General features: G+C 38.7%; 1 protein-coding gene across 3 annotated transcripts in view; it reads left to right on the top strand.

Annotated features, from left to right (window-relative positions):
- lipeb (lipase, hormone-sensitive b) overlaps nucleotides 1-15,607 on the top strand; it is a 54,124-nt gene that overhangs the window by 26,239 nt on the left and 12,278 nt on the right. For all 3 annotated transcript variants that reach the window (XM_051920626.1, XM_051920627.1, XM_028823853.2), the window contains exons 2-10: nucleotides 620-939; nucleotides 1,028-1,312; nucleotides 4,379-4,469; nucleotides 4,769-4,914; nucleotides 5,230-5,415; nucleotides 5,535-5,684; nucleotides 9,728-9,872; nucleotides 10,395-10,622; nucleotides 10,723-10,875. In XM_051920626.1, coding sequence (XP_051776586.1) covers nucleotides 709-939; nucleotides 1,028-1,312; nucleotides 4,379-4,469; nucleotides 4,769-4,914; nucleotides 5,230-5,415; nucleotides 5,535-5,684; nucleotides 9,728-9,872; nucleotides 10,395-10,622; nucleotides 10,723-10,875 — 1,615 coding nt within the window. In that variant the 5' untranslated portion in view covers nucleotides 620-708. The remainder of the gene's footprint in view (nucleotides 1-619; nucleotides 940-1,027; nucleotides 1,313-4,378; nucleotides 4,470-4,768; nucleotides 4,915-5,229; nucleotides 5,416-5,534; nucleotides 5,685-9,727; nucleotides 9,873-10,394; nucleotides 10,623-10,722; nucleotides 10,876-15,607) is intronic.

The raw sequence follows: 15,607 nt of genomic DNA, 5'->3' as shown, positions 1-15,607 counted from the left end.
TGGTGCTTCTTACTTTCCAGTTATCTCACTGGTCAGTCAGTGACACATATTCCACAATGTCAGCTTTTCTCATCATTCACCTGATATTTTTAGCTTTGGAATGTCATTTGTGTGTTTGCTGTGTACCTCTCCTAGTAAGGTTTATACATTTGAGCTATATGTCTGTATGCTTTGTTCAATCTGCCCAATAAGTTGGCTGTAAATCCAAGCCTTGCTGTAGTATCATCAGTGATCATCTGCCTAATTCTTATGGACATAATTTTAATGTTAGTACAACAGCATTGTCTCTTTCCCTTTGTGACATGTTGTTAGTAGCCATTTTCTGGGACTTACTAGTTAATGCTTGTGATATAGAATTATAAAGTTCAATTTTAATCAGTGTTGTTGAATAAATAATGTTTAAGGTTTTTCAGAATTGTGATCATTTTTCTGTCTGACATTTCACATATATATATAATCTTGTTTGCTTATGACCATGTGATCGCACATTTGTTTACTTGGAAGGAAAGGAAAGGAAAGGAAATGGTGTGTGTTAAATGATTGTGCTATAAGAGATATTTTGTCCTTTCACTTTCTTGCCCTCTGAATATATATATATATTTTTTCTTCCTTAATATAGGATCTTCAGACGCCTTGTTATTATTCCCCGGGCCCCACCATTCAAACACTTGTACCAGCTGCGTTGAACTTTTTACATTATTAGAGAAGATGGACACAAAGACTATGTTCCAGGTCCTGCACGACATGCTCCATGAAAACATTTCATTTTTCAGGCAGCAGGGCTCATCTGAGACAGCTAAGCGCTTTGTTGAGGCTTTCTGCTTAATTCAAGGGCACGCTAACAGCCTGGAGCCAATGATGGCATGTTTCTCCAGCATCTACCACATCTTTGACTTCGACTCAACCACTCCAGCCAATGGCTATCGTAGCCTAATGAAGGTTAGTTGTTACAGTTATGCACTGGCAAGCAAAGTCTTTTCCAGCTCTGCAGTTTTACCTAATCCTTGTATTGCTTTTTTTACCTCAGGTTGTGCGTTCCTGTATTCTCCACATTATTCACAAAGGCCGGTATGTGGCTGCTAACCGGTGCGGTATTTTTTTCCGGGCAAGTCATAATGTGATGGAGATCGAAGCATACTGCTCAGCCCTTTGCCAGCTTCGGGCACTAGTCTACTTTGCCCAAAGGCTCCTAACTGCTAATCGCCATGGCAGCCTTTTTTTTGAAGAGGATCGCGGACTGTCTGAAGAGTTTGTTAAGGAGTATGCATCACTGCACAAAGGGTGCTTTTATGGTCGCTGTCTGGGCTTTCAGGTGAGCTGGGGTGTGAGGAAATAAAACCTTTGAACATATTTACCAACATCTACAACAGGCAAGATGTGTTTAGCTGATCTATTTAGCACTATTGTAAACAGATTATATAGTATTACTATCATAAGTAATATTCATTTTCCCAGGCTTATACAGTGGGTACGGAAAGTATTCAGACCCCCTTCAATTTTTCACTCTTTGTCATATTGCAGCCATTTGCTAAAATCATTTAAACTAATTTTTTCCCTCATTAATGTACACACAGCACCCCATATTGACAGACAATACCGCTTAGAATTAAGGCCAAAAAGTTCTATCTTGGTCTCATCAGACCAGAGAATCTTATTTCTCACCATCTCAGAGTCCTTCAGGTGTCTTTTAGCAAACTCCATGCGGGAGTTGGCCTTAATTCTAAGCGGTATGTGTGGAGACAACCAGGCACTGCTCATCACTTGTCCAATACAGTCCCCACAGTGAAGCATGGCGGTGGCAGCATCATGCTGTGGGGGTGTTTTTCAGCTGCAGGGACAGGACGACTGGTTGCAATCGAGGGAGAGATGAATGCGGCCAAGTACAGGGATATCCTGGACAAAAACCTTCTCCAGAGTGCTAAGGACCTCAGACTGGGCCGAAGGTTTACCTTCCAACAAGACAATGACCCTAAGCACACAGCTAAAATAACGAAGGAGTGGCTTCACAACAACTCTGTGACTGTTCTTGAATGGCCCAGCCAGAGCCCTGACTTAAACCCAATTGAGTATCTCTGGAGAGACCTAAAAATGGCTGTCCACCAACGTTTACCATCCAACCTGACAGAACTGGAGAGGATCTGCAAGGAGGAATGGCAGAGGATCCCCAAATCCAGGTGTGAAAAACTTGTTGCATCTTTCCCAAGAAGACTCATGGCTGTATTAGCTCAAAAGGGTGCTTCTACTAAATACTGAGCAAAGGGTCTGAATACTTAGGACCATGTGATACTGTATTTCAGTTTTTCTTTTTTAATAAATCTGCAACAATTTCAAAAATTCTTTTTTTTGTCTGTCAATATGGGGTGCTGTGTGTACATTAATGAGGGAAAAAATTAATTTAAATGATTTTAGCAAACGGCTGCAATATGACAAAGAGTGAAAAATTGAAGGGGGTCTGAATACTTTCCGTACCCACTGTAGGTATTAAAGATGTACAGGTAGAGTATTGCTGTAAATAGTCTTTATTTTTTGGAGTTCTTGTATCTTCTTGTACTTCATTGTTCAGATTTCTGAACTGCTTCTCTCGGTTTAACACAAAAAAGTTAATAAATTGAGGAGTGCAGTAATGATTAAAAAACAAAGATGGCAATTGCCTGCAATATAAAGCATGCATTGCACTCTTTTGCAAGAGAAATACTGCATTATAAAACAGAATAAAACAGTAATGAGCATAGTACTTTCTGCAGTTAAGATATTGAATACTATATATACAGTATATGCACATATAATGGTAAGTAGGGGTTGTCTCAAAGACCTAATCCCTTGACACAACTGCAAACAATGGCTGACCCAGCACTCGGACCCCCAAAGGTCATGTAAAAAGATGATTTCCCCTCAGGGGGATTAAGTATGTCAAATCAAATAACATGCAGGACTTGGGCTCATGAGACCTTTTATCTTAAGAAGTACTTTTTTTTTTCTCTACATTAAAAAACAAGGTACAGTAGTTTCCTCTGGAACCTACCTCCGCCATCAACCCCCATCTTCCTCCTCCCAGCCAACACAGGGCACAAGGCAGGAACCAATCCCAGGCAGGGTGCCAACCCACGGCAGGACACACACAAACACACCCACACACCAAGCACACACTAGGGCCAATTTAGAATCGCCAGTCCACCTAACCAGCATGTCTTTGGACTGTGGGAGGAAACGGAGCGCCCGGAGGAAACCCACGCAGACACGGGGAGAACATGCAAACTCCACGCAGGGAGGACCCGGGAAGTGAACCCAGGTCCCCAGGTCTCCCAACTGCGAGGCAGCAGCGCTACCCACTGCGCCACCGTGCCGCCCCTTTGTTCATTTGTTTCGGCAAAATAAATCTTGCCTTGTGATTAAGTACAGATTCTTTTGGTATAGTACACTAGCTCAATAAAGACCTTTCTAGTATGTTTTGGTTAAACATTTTAGTATTTTTTTAATTTGTTAACCAGTAATTGACTTTGTCTGATAATGTGCATGCGTGTGTGTGTGTTACTGCACACTAGCAGTAACACAGAGTAAAACAATAAATAAACCAATAACTAAGAAAGTAAATATATAAATGCTAATTTTACAACTGTGTTTTATAGCTTGTTCAAAATGCACCATAGAATCCTTTTCCTGTATTTTATATGGATTAGTTGTGGACATCTCATCTTAAAATCCACTCAGTGTGCTTTTCTAGCACTGGTAGGAATTCAAATGTTCTTTGTTATTTTGCCTTATAAGGAAATTGAGCAAAACAGACAAGAGATGCACATTTATTTGGTTATTGTTGTTCTCGTGAGTGGATTGAATGTGTTTTGCTGTACATTTTATGCCTAATCTTATAGGTATTACTTAAACTTGTATTATGTTATATTTGGTAAAATACTTGGGTGTTCTGCTAATTCTAAAGAATATTATGTAACAGTAATGAAACTTTATTGACTGGGCTTAAAGATCCTGTCCTGGAAACATTTGTGTTACTATCCCCATTGGGCATTTTACATTTATTTATCATATACATCTCATCCCTGTGTGTTATAATACCAAAAAAATCCTCCACAAAGATAATCGTAGATTTGGACTAAAATTTAATTGACTTTTTTAATAATACAAGACCATTAAGTGATATGAATGTAAATGCATTACTTAATTTATCTGAAGAAGATTTGTTGTATTAGTTGCTATTTTTGTATTTGTGCATGATAGAGTTAATTCTATAAAAAATATTTCCAATCATACATTATATATACAGATGGAATGTACCCAAGAATTATTTTCATGCCAGTTGCTATATACTGAAGCCTGTACTATACTTTCACACTGATCTCCTATACTTTTTTTTGTATCCTTACAGTTCACTCCAGCTATTCGTCCATTCCTGCAGACTATCTCAATCGGTCTTGTGTCATTTGGAGAAAACTACAAGAGACATCAGTCTGGCATTGGTGAGTGTCCAGCACATGGGTATATGCGTTCTAATGTTAAAAAGCAGTACAGCCCATAGTACCTCAAACAAAAACATCAATGTGTAATACAAGTTACTCATTTTGATTTGTTTTTGTTTTCATCATAATTCCTTCTTCACAAATCTTCACCCTGAACTAAAGAAACTTGAGTGACATGATGTGACCAGTTTGGCTTTGTGGGTGATGAGAAAGAAGCTGAAAAACCTCCCAAAAGCCACATCATTACATATGCTTTGATGCAGTTACTATGCTCATGTTTTTGTTCTAATTTTCCACAGGGGTGGCAGCAAGTTCATTCTTTACAAGTGGCAAATATGCTATTGACCCAGAACTACGTGGAGCAGAGTTTGAGAGGATCACACAAAACCTTGATGTTAACTTTTGGAAGAGATTCTGGAATATAACTGAGACAGAAGTGTTGGCAGTAAGTCAATACAAAAAAAAAAATATCTGTCATATCTAATCCTAATTGCTTAACTGACATCTGATTTCAGTCCGGTTTAACTTTGATCTCCAGTTGCAACTGCTGTGCATTTTTTTTTTTTTACCTCCGATGACTGTCTGACTTTTAGATTAACGTTTCTCCTTTTTGTGATCAACCATCCATAAATCAAGACATAGTTTCACCCTCTCTTACACACATCCTCTCATACTTGTACACAGCTGAATGTCATTACTATACATTGATGTGCCTTCTTATGTTTAATCACTCACTGATTAGTTGTTTTACTGCTTGCAGTCACTAGCCAACCTTGCATCCACGACTGTACGTGTGAACAAAGCCTTATTGGTGCCTCCAGAACCCTTTGAGTTACCACTTGTTGCAGATCCCAAATTGAAAGTCACTGTAGCACCACCTGTAGCACACACTGGACCTGCACATATCCAAATGAGGCTCCTGTCATATGAGCTACGGGAAGGCCAGGTAAGTTATTTCTAAAATAAAATAAAATCTGACTACAGACTTTTTAAAAGTGGCTGAATTAGCTGTGTTTATTTGTACATATGTGCAAAGCTTCTTTTTTTTTCTGAACTCTGTTGCAGGACAGTGTGGAACTTACCAACCTAGTAAAACCCGAAGTAGTACCATTAATTGACCTGTTAATGAAAAGCAAGAAAGCTCCCAGGTCTAAAAACCTTATTGTGCATTTCCATGGTGGTGGATTTGTGGCACAAACATCCAAATCACATGAGGTGAGAAACAAGCAGGCCTTGCTACATTTCATCAGCGTGTGAACTAGACAGCCTATCTAACATATTGGTCAGAGAGTGAAGTATACTGTAAAAAGTAAATAATGGTGTTCTTGACAGTCTGCCTAACAAAGCTTTTTTTTTTTGTTTTTTTTTTCCTTTGATAACAAGGTGACTTGCATTTAAGGAAATCATTACAGTGTTTTGGGAAACGTGTTGAAAAATATTAAAGTAACATTTTCCTGAAAATAGTTTTTTTTTTTTTTTTTCTTCTTTACTTTGTGTTTTAAATTTTGCCATTGCAACATAAAAATATTTTGCAGAATGAGTTTCTTGAGCATGACACACGTGGAGTATTGTAGTAATCTTATATATAATTCGCCAGTTTACTCACTCACTCACATCCGTCCGAAGCCAAATGCGCAGTCGCCTTCTGCGCAGCTGCCCGAAAAACCTTACAAGACCGACATTGCTGCAGGTGGCGGATTTACGGCCGCGAAAATTCAAAGAGAAAGGCGACTTCAATTAAAGCTCTAGAGGCCTGAAAGGCGATTTCGACTACAGCTCCAGGCCTAATTACACATTCATTCAATACACCTATATCAAGTTTGTGGTGCTTATACTTATTACTATTCCACTCGTGCCCATTTCATCTTACGTTTTCAAAACGGGCTCTTTGTCTAGTTTTAAATAAGAAGTGCAAGGCTTCCTTACAGAATGTAATCGCAAAGTTGGTTAACATGACCCAGGTTATTTTTATTTTAGTTGGCAGTGACCAATAAGGACAAGGGCACTTATAATGGGAATTGAACTAGTCTTGTTGTAAATCATATTACAAGGTAACTGAGCATGCTTGACAGTTAAGTGAAATCTGTTCTCATGTTGCGTCTCAATTTCTGTACTGCTTTGATTCAGTAAAGATCATGGTGGTAATGGGCTAAGTAGGGAGACCATATTTTCTTTTCTCAGTCTATTCAGCAGATATAGCGAGTGTCGTAGGTTTAACCTTGTACCTTATCCATTTCTAAGATACCTCTTTTCAGAGGATAGCATTAGCACCCTCTTTAGATGCCTAGCTACTTGTCTCCGAATGATGCATTGTAGTTCCACTCCTCCAGGTTTGTTAACCACATTATCCTGTTAAAAAGTGTTCTTCTTAAAACATTATTTCAAGCTCACTATCCCAGTCTATTGATTGCTACCTAAAGTTTGTAACTGTTATGACAGTATGTACAAAGTAAACTTACTCATTTCGCTTGCCACTGTTTTCCAATACAATACCTACAGACCACTGTCACTATGTCTATCATTTGTGAAGAAGAATATGAGCTTCTACACCTGGGACAACTGTTCCATGTCAGTTGAAATTAAAAAAGAAGGGATCCATGAACTTGTATTGTTGACTATCATCCCAGCTGCATCAGACTATGTTGCAGACAAGTCCTTTGTAAGGCCTAGATTAGTTGAATAAAATGAAGCCTATATTCACAGTAAGGCTACTGTTGTGTCCACAGGTTTTTAAATATAAATACTGTGGTGATAATTGTACTTGAAACGTCAACTGCATTCTTTTGTTTTCTACACTTCTCCTTGTCATCATAAGTGGATGAATTTGTAGGCATTCTGTATTGAAAACAAAGTAGAACTGCAACCTGCATGCTGTTGGTCATGGCAGTTTATTAGGTGTCATGTGTCCCACAAATCTCTTTTTGTTAATTTTGAGGTATGCATTCAGGACATATCTTTACACACTAATATAAGATTTGTATCACTTGTAAATTCATTTGAACACAAACAATAAAAATTGGATATTATCTGAAAACTGGAATCACTCTTAGCCGTGGTGAGAACATAATCTAAAATGCCAATATCTAGACTCTGAAAAGATGTAAGCTTTTGGTGCCTTAACTAAATATATGCCACCTTTATAACTTTTCTATAGAACTTGTGCACAGGAGAGAGGATGGAACACATACCTGATAAATTAATTTAAGATGGCTACAGGACTTTTGCTTTTTTAACTCAAAATTCATAGTTGCAGAAACCAAATGACATGAAACATACCTTTCACACATTACCCCAGCAAGCTGGTAATAAGCCTTCTCCATGTCTCTAGAACACAAATATCATTAGCAAACTTCCATGAGCTGACAGATACTTGCAAATGCAAATGACTGGGCTGCGGTTCCACACCCAAAGCAAAAGTCTACCCAAGACTAGGATATATTAGAAAATAAGCTAACTATGCTACACTGAATGTTGTTACATCCATCAAGGAGTAGTAAATACCAAAAACATTGGTTCTTTATTGCGTCACAACCGCAACGTCATTAATGAAATCATTAGGTCATGTGGTGCTTCCATTGGCATTGCATAAATAGTAAAAACCCGATGTTAGCCAAAATCATATTAAAATGTAAATCACTTCTCTGTTATTTATCAAGTCCAGTATGTTGTGTTTAAGGAGTTATGTATAAAACAAAATGAAGGAGAAGCCTCCAAAAGAATCTACACAATCAGACTAGGATTCTGATTCTGGCCTTCACTGGCCAGTCCAAAAGAGCCTCACCCAGCCCAGCTTTGTCTCAACTATAACAATACATTCTTAAAAGTAACAACTCTTTAATTGTATTGTATTGGGTTGTGTGGTTCCTTGTTGAACCATTGCTTCATAAAGAACCACTTCATTCTGGGAGGGGTGCATATGAAGTTGGTTGTTTGGACTTTGAAATGTTTCCTAATATGTGGACTAAACGTAAATCTTTAATGTGTAGCAGACTACATTACAAGGTAGCAACAGATCAAGAAAATCTAAAATTGGTCTGTTTTGTTGTATGCAGTGAGAGTCCTTTTAAACTCAGAAACCCATTGAAATTTCACAAATTGGTTATTATCTATTCATGGTTACTTATGAAATCCAAATTAATAGAAGTTCTTTCTGGTACCTTTCTGTGGATGGTTCTTTCCAGAACCAAAAATTATTGCCTTATACAACAACTCTGAAGAATCCTCTTGACATATTTATTTTTAAGAGTGTGGGCTTTGGCCTGACTAAGCCCAATGTTTAAAATCCACAAAATGGAGCAAACAATCAAAATAACCGAAAATCTAAGGAAAAGCAGTAATACTCACAAACTTGAACTAACTTCAATGTAAACTGTACTAAGGCCTTCTCCAAGACAGAATATACAGTACAGTCTTTTTATTTATTTATAAAGACAGTAAATAATTACAAACCCAACAAAAATATATACAAATATGAAAGATAATTCAGAAATAACAAAAGATAAAAAATAAAACCCACAAACTCAAGCTGATTAATAACTGCTGAATGTATTTAAAATGTACAAAATATACAGTACAAAAACTGTTAGACAGATCAGTAATAATTACTATATTTTTCAATAGGCCAATATATTTCATAAACTTTTTCTCTGAAAAATTAGCAATGATTGAATTTGAATTTATTTTGCATTCTGCACCTTTTAAAAGAAATAGAGTGTGACGTATAAGCAGATTAACAGTTGAACTTAGAAGCTCTTTGAAACTTGTATTTCAATGGTATAATTGTAATGAATTAAGTTTATTATGAGTTTGGCAGTATAATATTGGACTTGACAGTATTACCAGTAGTTCTCCATATCACTGTTGATACAGTATTGCTGTTCCATAAAAATGGGACACCCTTGTCACAAGGACTGCACATTTCAGCAGTGTAATTTTCTTATGCTACATTTTCTATTTGTATGTATCTGTGATCATGCATGTTTGACTAAAATGAAAAAGAAATTCCTTTCTTATGTAAGGGAATATTTATCATTCAGATCTCATTCTTTTCCCGACACTGTCCGTTGCATTTAACCTCTGGAGATTTTCATATTTCCATAAATAGAGTCTGCAATGCTTCTGAAGTTTTGCATCAAGGCCAGTTTTTGCATTTGGGAGCAAAGGGATGTCTGTTTTGCACATATTTATGTCTATGCATTTTAACAATGACATGTTTATTAACAGTTTTTTTTTTAACTCCTCTTTGTCTCACTTTTCAGCCCTATTTGAAGAGCTGGGCCTGTGAATTGGGAATCCCAATTCTTTCAGTGGACTACTCTCTTGCTCCTGAGGCACCTTTTCCAAGAGCACTTGAAGAATGTTTTTATGCATACTGCTGGGCAGTTAAGAACTGCCACTTGCTGGGTAAGTTTTCCTAAGGACTGCAGGCTGCATTCTCTAGCTATATGAAGCACATACTTCCAACTTACATCTTTAGGGTGAAGGAACAATAAATGCACCTTCAACAGAAATATATAAAATAATTAATACACATCACAATATTACACGAATGCAATAAAGACAAAATAAAACCAAAAAAGAGAATTAACAGCAGAGTACACAAAATAATAATCAAAAACTTTTTAAGAAAACATACTCGAACCACGGAAAGACTGTTGGCTGAACAATGAATCCCTGGCCTCTCCAATTATTCATTTATTCATTGTGTACTGGAATTGGAGGATTCTTTCTTTATGTTTGACAATAATCTTACAAAAACTGTAATATTGAAGGCTTTGTAAATAGATTTTTGGGGACATAACTTTTAACAATATCAAGTCACTGAAGTTTATTCAAAATAGACCTGAGAAATGTGCATTTGTCATATGCCTTCTTCCTCATGCTTTTGTTTCTGGTAAATTGATTTGCAGTTTAATTTCAATGCAGGATCTACAGGAGAGCGTATTTGCTTGGCTGGTGACAGTGCAGGAGGAAATTTGTGTCTCACTGTGTCCATGCGAGCTGCTTCCTATGGAATAAGAATGCCTAGTGGAATCATGGCTGCCTACCCAGCAACACTGTTGACTGCTACTGCTTCACCATCCCGCCTTCTCACACTAATGGATCCGCTTCTGCCTCTGAGTGTGCTGTCCAAATGTCTCAATGCATATGCTGGTAAGAGATCTTCATAGCTCAAAAAAAAAAAAAAACCATAAGAGCCAAATTACAGAGCAACATTGTTCCTTAATTTGTCTCATTTCTCTCAAACTCTTAGGTATGGAGCCTCTTGAACGGAAAGAGGAAGAGAAACTAAATACTATTAGTATGGTCCGTAGAGACACTGCCAACCTTTTGAGAGACCTTAGAATGGGTGCATCTGCCTGGATTAATGCTTTTCTGGACAGTGGCCGCAGTCAGTCTAGCACAGGTAAGCAAACCAGCAGTAATGATGAGCGGTGATTCTTGTGATTTAAATGTTCCACTGTCCTTCATTTTGTGTCAGAGATGAAGGAAGGGGTAAAGCCAGGTCGGAGTGCTTAACAAATAATCCCAGCCATTTTACTGCCAACTGGACAAATATTGCAGTATACTGTAAAAAAAAAAAAAAAAAAATGGAGAATTGATCATGTGGCATTCTATGTGTTTGAGTCTGAAATATACTAAGAAAGAAACATTTTTGATTTAACAAAGAGTCTGCACTACTCTGTTAGGTGTATTTGAAGTTTTTGAGGCCGTCTTTGCCTTTGTACGTTTTGTTCTCTCCTTTGTCTATCCTTTAGTCAATCTCTGTATTTTAATTTTGAGTGCATGCATCTGGATAACCGCATTAGGATACTTTTACCCCTTGTTTTAAAGATCAATTACTAGACTGGTTTAGTATTGCTTTAAATATTATCTGCTTGCCATTCTGCAATACTCCATTATGAAATGTAGATTATCTAGACACACCTCAGATAACAAGTTGAATGCTTACTGGTTATTACTGAGGTTTTGGGTTGTTTATTTTTCTGGGTTCCAACCAAACAAAATCGTGTCCAAGGATTCTGTGCCAGTTTGGCAAGGTGAAACTGTACTGCTACATATTTACATCGTATCGCAAGTCAGATGTCATAAATTGCTAAGGACGTAAAGTTACAGTATATCTTAAACTTCACTTACAATTAAATATTGAAAACTTCTAAATTATGAAAAATAATACAAGTACCAATATTTAAATAATAGAAAATATTTTGTTTTCTTGTCAGCTTAATTATACTTATGGCAAAACAAGCACGTTCTTATTTTTTAAACAAATTAGAAAATGTACCCAGGGTGTAACAATTGAGTGTTCTAGGATTGACTTAACTGTTTTGAAAGACATGCTTTTTAGGTGGATTGGCAATACTAAAATGACCCTGTGTGTGTGTGTGTGTGCGTGTGTGTTCACTCTGTGATGGATTGCTCCTTCTAGTGCCCAGTGCTTGCTGGGTTAGACTCCAGCTTCCCTGTGACGCTGCACTGGAAAATGTATGAATGGATGAAAAGTTGAAGATATTTTCGTTTATTAAATAACCAGTAATTGTGCACTGCACAATAACATGCAGTGAATACACTTGACTTATAGTTTTCATCCTCTTTCTGTGTACGTTTACCATTTGTTTGCTCAGAGGTTGATGCACTTGCTGCTTCCTGAGCAGCTCTTCTTTTCTCCACCCTAGTGGCCTACTTCTTCTCTTCTTTCGTCGGCATCTTTTCGCGTTAAAACTGATTAAGTCAGTGTTTGTGTTGCAATTATTTTAGTATGTTTTCCTTAATTTTTCACTTAAGCTGGCACTTAAGTCTTCAATTTGCCTCAAGAATGATTTAAGATATTGAAGAAGTAGGGGAAGTGACGGTAAAGGTGGTAGGGAGGAGAACGGCGCCCATACGCATGCGTTGCATGGCCGCCCCGCTGGCTGTTGCCAAGAGTTGATTCTACAATAAAATTAAAAATAAAAAGAGGAATAACCTTGGATGTCAATCATCACCCCGGATAGTTGATGTCACGTAGTATATGTGTACCAAATTTCAGATCAATAGGTAAAACGGTTTGCAAGCTACAGGTGATTTAAAATCCTGGACAGACAAACGAACAGCCACGGTAGCATATTTATATATAAAGATAAAGATTTTGTCACGGTGGTGTGTATGACATGTGATAGAGGTTTACTCAGACCACCACACTGCATTTTGGTACTGGTATTGCATTCATTTTTAAAACGTGGACACAATACTGTGACCATTTCTGAGGATCAGACTGACTACTGAAAATCTGTTTGCTAACAGGAGTGGCTATTTGACATATAAAAGAGGAAGATACTGAAGACAAAATATACAAGTTGACCTCTCTCATGCTAAATATGTAAAAATATAAAGAAATCCATAGCTGAAGTCTAACAGAATATTTCTGTTTGTTTAAGGCAACTTGAAAGAGTAAGTTGCTTAGGGCAGGATGGATTTCATTATCATATTAGCTGATTATTAACATATTTATTTTAGCTGAGGCCTTACTCAACAAAGGATAGTTGTTTTTTTAACACAATGCATCCACTGTGGGAGTCCAGGTGCTCCCCCCCTTAAACTCAATTCCACCCATGTCCTAAAGCACCATATATGCTCACTTAAAATGTGCTATCAGTAACATTTGATTCTTGAGAATAATAGGAGTATATAAAAGAAAAAAAAAAAAACTGAAAGAGTTGACTGAAATCATCATTGTGACATGCAGGGAAGAAGACATTTTATTTGCAAATTTAGCAATGTACTGTCATTTGAAATTAAAATAACAGTTTAGGACTGCAACTACTTCTTCTTCTTTCTGTTGCTTCCGTTAGGGGTTGCCACAGCAGATCATCTTCTTCGATATCTTTCTGTCCTCTGCATCTTGTTCTGTTACACTCATCACCTACATGTCCTCTCTCACCACATCCATAAACCTTTGCTTAGGCCTTCCTCTTTTCCTCTTCCCTGGCAGCTCTATCCTTAGCATCCTTCTCCAAATATACTGATCATCTCTCCCCTGCACATGTCCAAACCAACGCAATCTCGCCTCTCTGACTTTGTCTCCCAACCGTCCAACTTGAGCTGACCCTCTAATGTCCTCATTTCTAATCTTCTCCATCCTTGTCACACCCAGTGCGAATCTTAGCATCTTTAACTCTGCTACCTCCAGCTCTGTGTCCTGCTTTCTGGTTAGTGCCACCATCTCCAACCCATATAACATAGCTGGTCTCACTGCTGGCCTTTAGACCTTCCCTTTCACTGTTGCTGATACCCGTCTGTCACAAATTACTCCTGACACTCTTCACCACCCACTCCACCCTGCCTGCACTCTCTTTTTCACCTCTGTTCCACAATCCCCATGACTCTGTACTGTTGATCCCTAGTATTTAAACTCATCCACCTTTGCCAACTCTACTCCCTGCATCCTCACCATTCCACTGACCTCCCTCTCATTTACACACATGTATTCTCTCTTGCTCCTACTGAACTTCATTCCTCTCCTCTCTACAGCATATCTCCACCTGTCCAGGGTCTCCTCAACCTTCCCCCTACTATTGCTACAGATCACAATGTCATCAGCAAACATCATAGTCCACGGGGACTCCTGTCTAATCTCATCTGTCAACCTGTCCATCACCATTGCAAATAAGAAAGGGCTCAGAACCAATCCGTGATGTGATCCCACCTCCAACTTGAATGCATCCGTCACTCCCACTGCAGACCTCACCACTGTCACACTTCCCTCGTACATATCCTGAACAACTCTTACGTACTTCTCTGCCGCTCCCAACTTCCTCATACAATACCACAGCTCCTCTCGAGGCACCCTGTCATATGCTTTCTCCAGGTCCACAAAGACGCAATGCAACTCCTTCTAGCCTTCTCTAAACTTCCCCATCAACATCCTCAGAGCAAACATTGCATCTGTGGTGCTCTTTCTTGGCATGAAACCATACTGCTGCTCACTAATCATCACCTCACTTCTTAACCTAGCTTCCACTACTCTTTCCCATAACTTCATGCTATAGCTCATCAATTGTATTCCCTTGTAGTTACTGCAGTCCTGCACATCCCCCTTATTCTAAAATATCGGCACCATACACTTCTTCTCCACTTCTCAGGCATCCTCTCACTTTCCAAGATTCCAATAAACAATCTGGTTAAAAACTCCACTGCCATCTGTACGAAACATCTCCATGCTTCCATAGGTATGTCATCTGGACCAACGGCCTTTCCATTTTTCAACCTCTTCATAGCTGACCTCACTTCCTCCTTGCTAATCCGTTGCAGCTCCTGATTCACTATCTCCACATCATCCAACCTCTTCTCTCTCTCATTCTCTTCATTCATCAGCCTCTCAACGTACTCTTTCCATCTGTTCAACACACTGTCCTCGCTTGTGAGTACGTTTCCATCTTTATCCTTTATCACCCTAACCTGCTGCACATCTTTCCCAGCTTGGTCCCTTTGTCTAGCCAATCGGTACAGGTCCTTTTCTCCCTCCTTAGTGTCCAACCTCTCATACAACTCATCATACGCCTTTTCTTTAGCCTTCGCCACCTCTCTCTTCACCTTGCGCCTTATCTCCTTGTACTCTTGTCTACTTTCTGCATCTCTCTGGCTATCCCACTTCTTCTTTGCCATCCTCTTCCTCTGTATACTCTCCTGTATTTCCTCATTCCACCACCAGGTTTCCTTTTCCTCCTTCCTCTTTCCAGATGTCACGCCAAGCACCCTTTTGCTGTCACCCTTACTACATTTGCTGTAGTTTCCCAGCTGTCTAGTAACTCTTCACCACCACCCAGTGCCTGTCTCACCTCCTCCCTAAACTCAACCTTGCAGTCTTCCTTTTTCAACTTCCACCATTTGATCCTTGGCTCTGCCCTCACTCTCTTCCTCTTCTTGATCTCCAGCGTCATCCTACAGACCACCATCCTATGCTGCTTAACTACACTTTCCCCTGCCACCACTTTGCAGTCTTCAATCTCTTTCAGATCAACTCTTCTGCATAGAATGTAATCTACCTGTGTGCATCTTCCTCCACTCTTGTACGTAACCCTATGTTCCTCCCTCTTCTTAAAATACATATTCACCTCAGCCATGTCCATCCTTTTGGCAAAATCCACTGTCCTCTGACC

Source organism: Erpetoichthys calabaricus, chromosome 17 (assembly GCF_900747795.2).
Source record: "Erpetoichthys calabaricus chromosome 17, fErpCal1.3, whole genome shotgun sequence".
Classification (NCBI taxonomy): domain Eukaryota; kingdom Metazoa; phylum Chordata; class Cladistia; order Polypteriformes; family Polypteridae; genus Erpetoichthys; species Erpetoichthys calabaricus.
The sequence above is the reverse complement of the archived record's forward strand: the minus strand, read 5'-3'. Positions and strand labels throughout refer to the sequence as shown.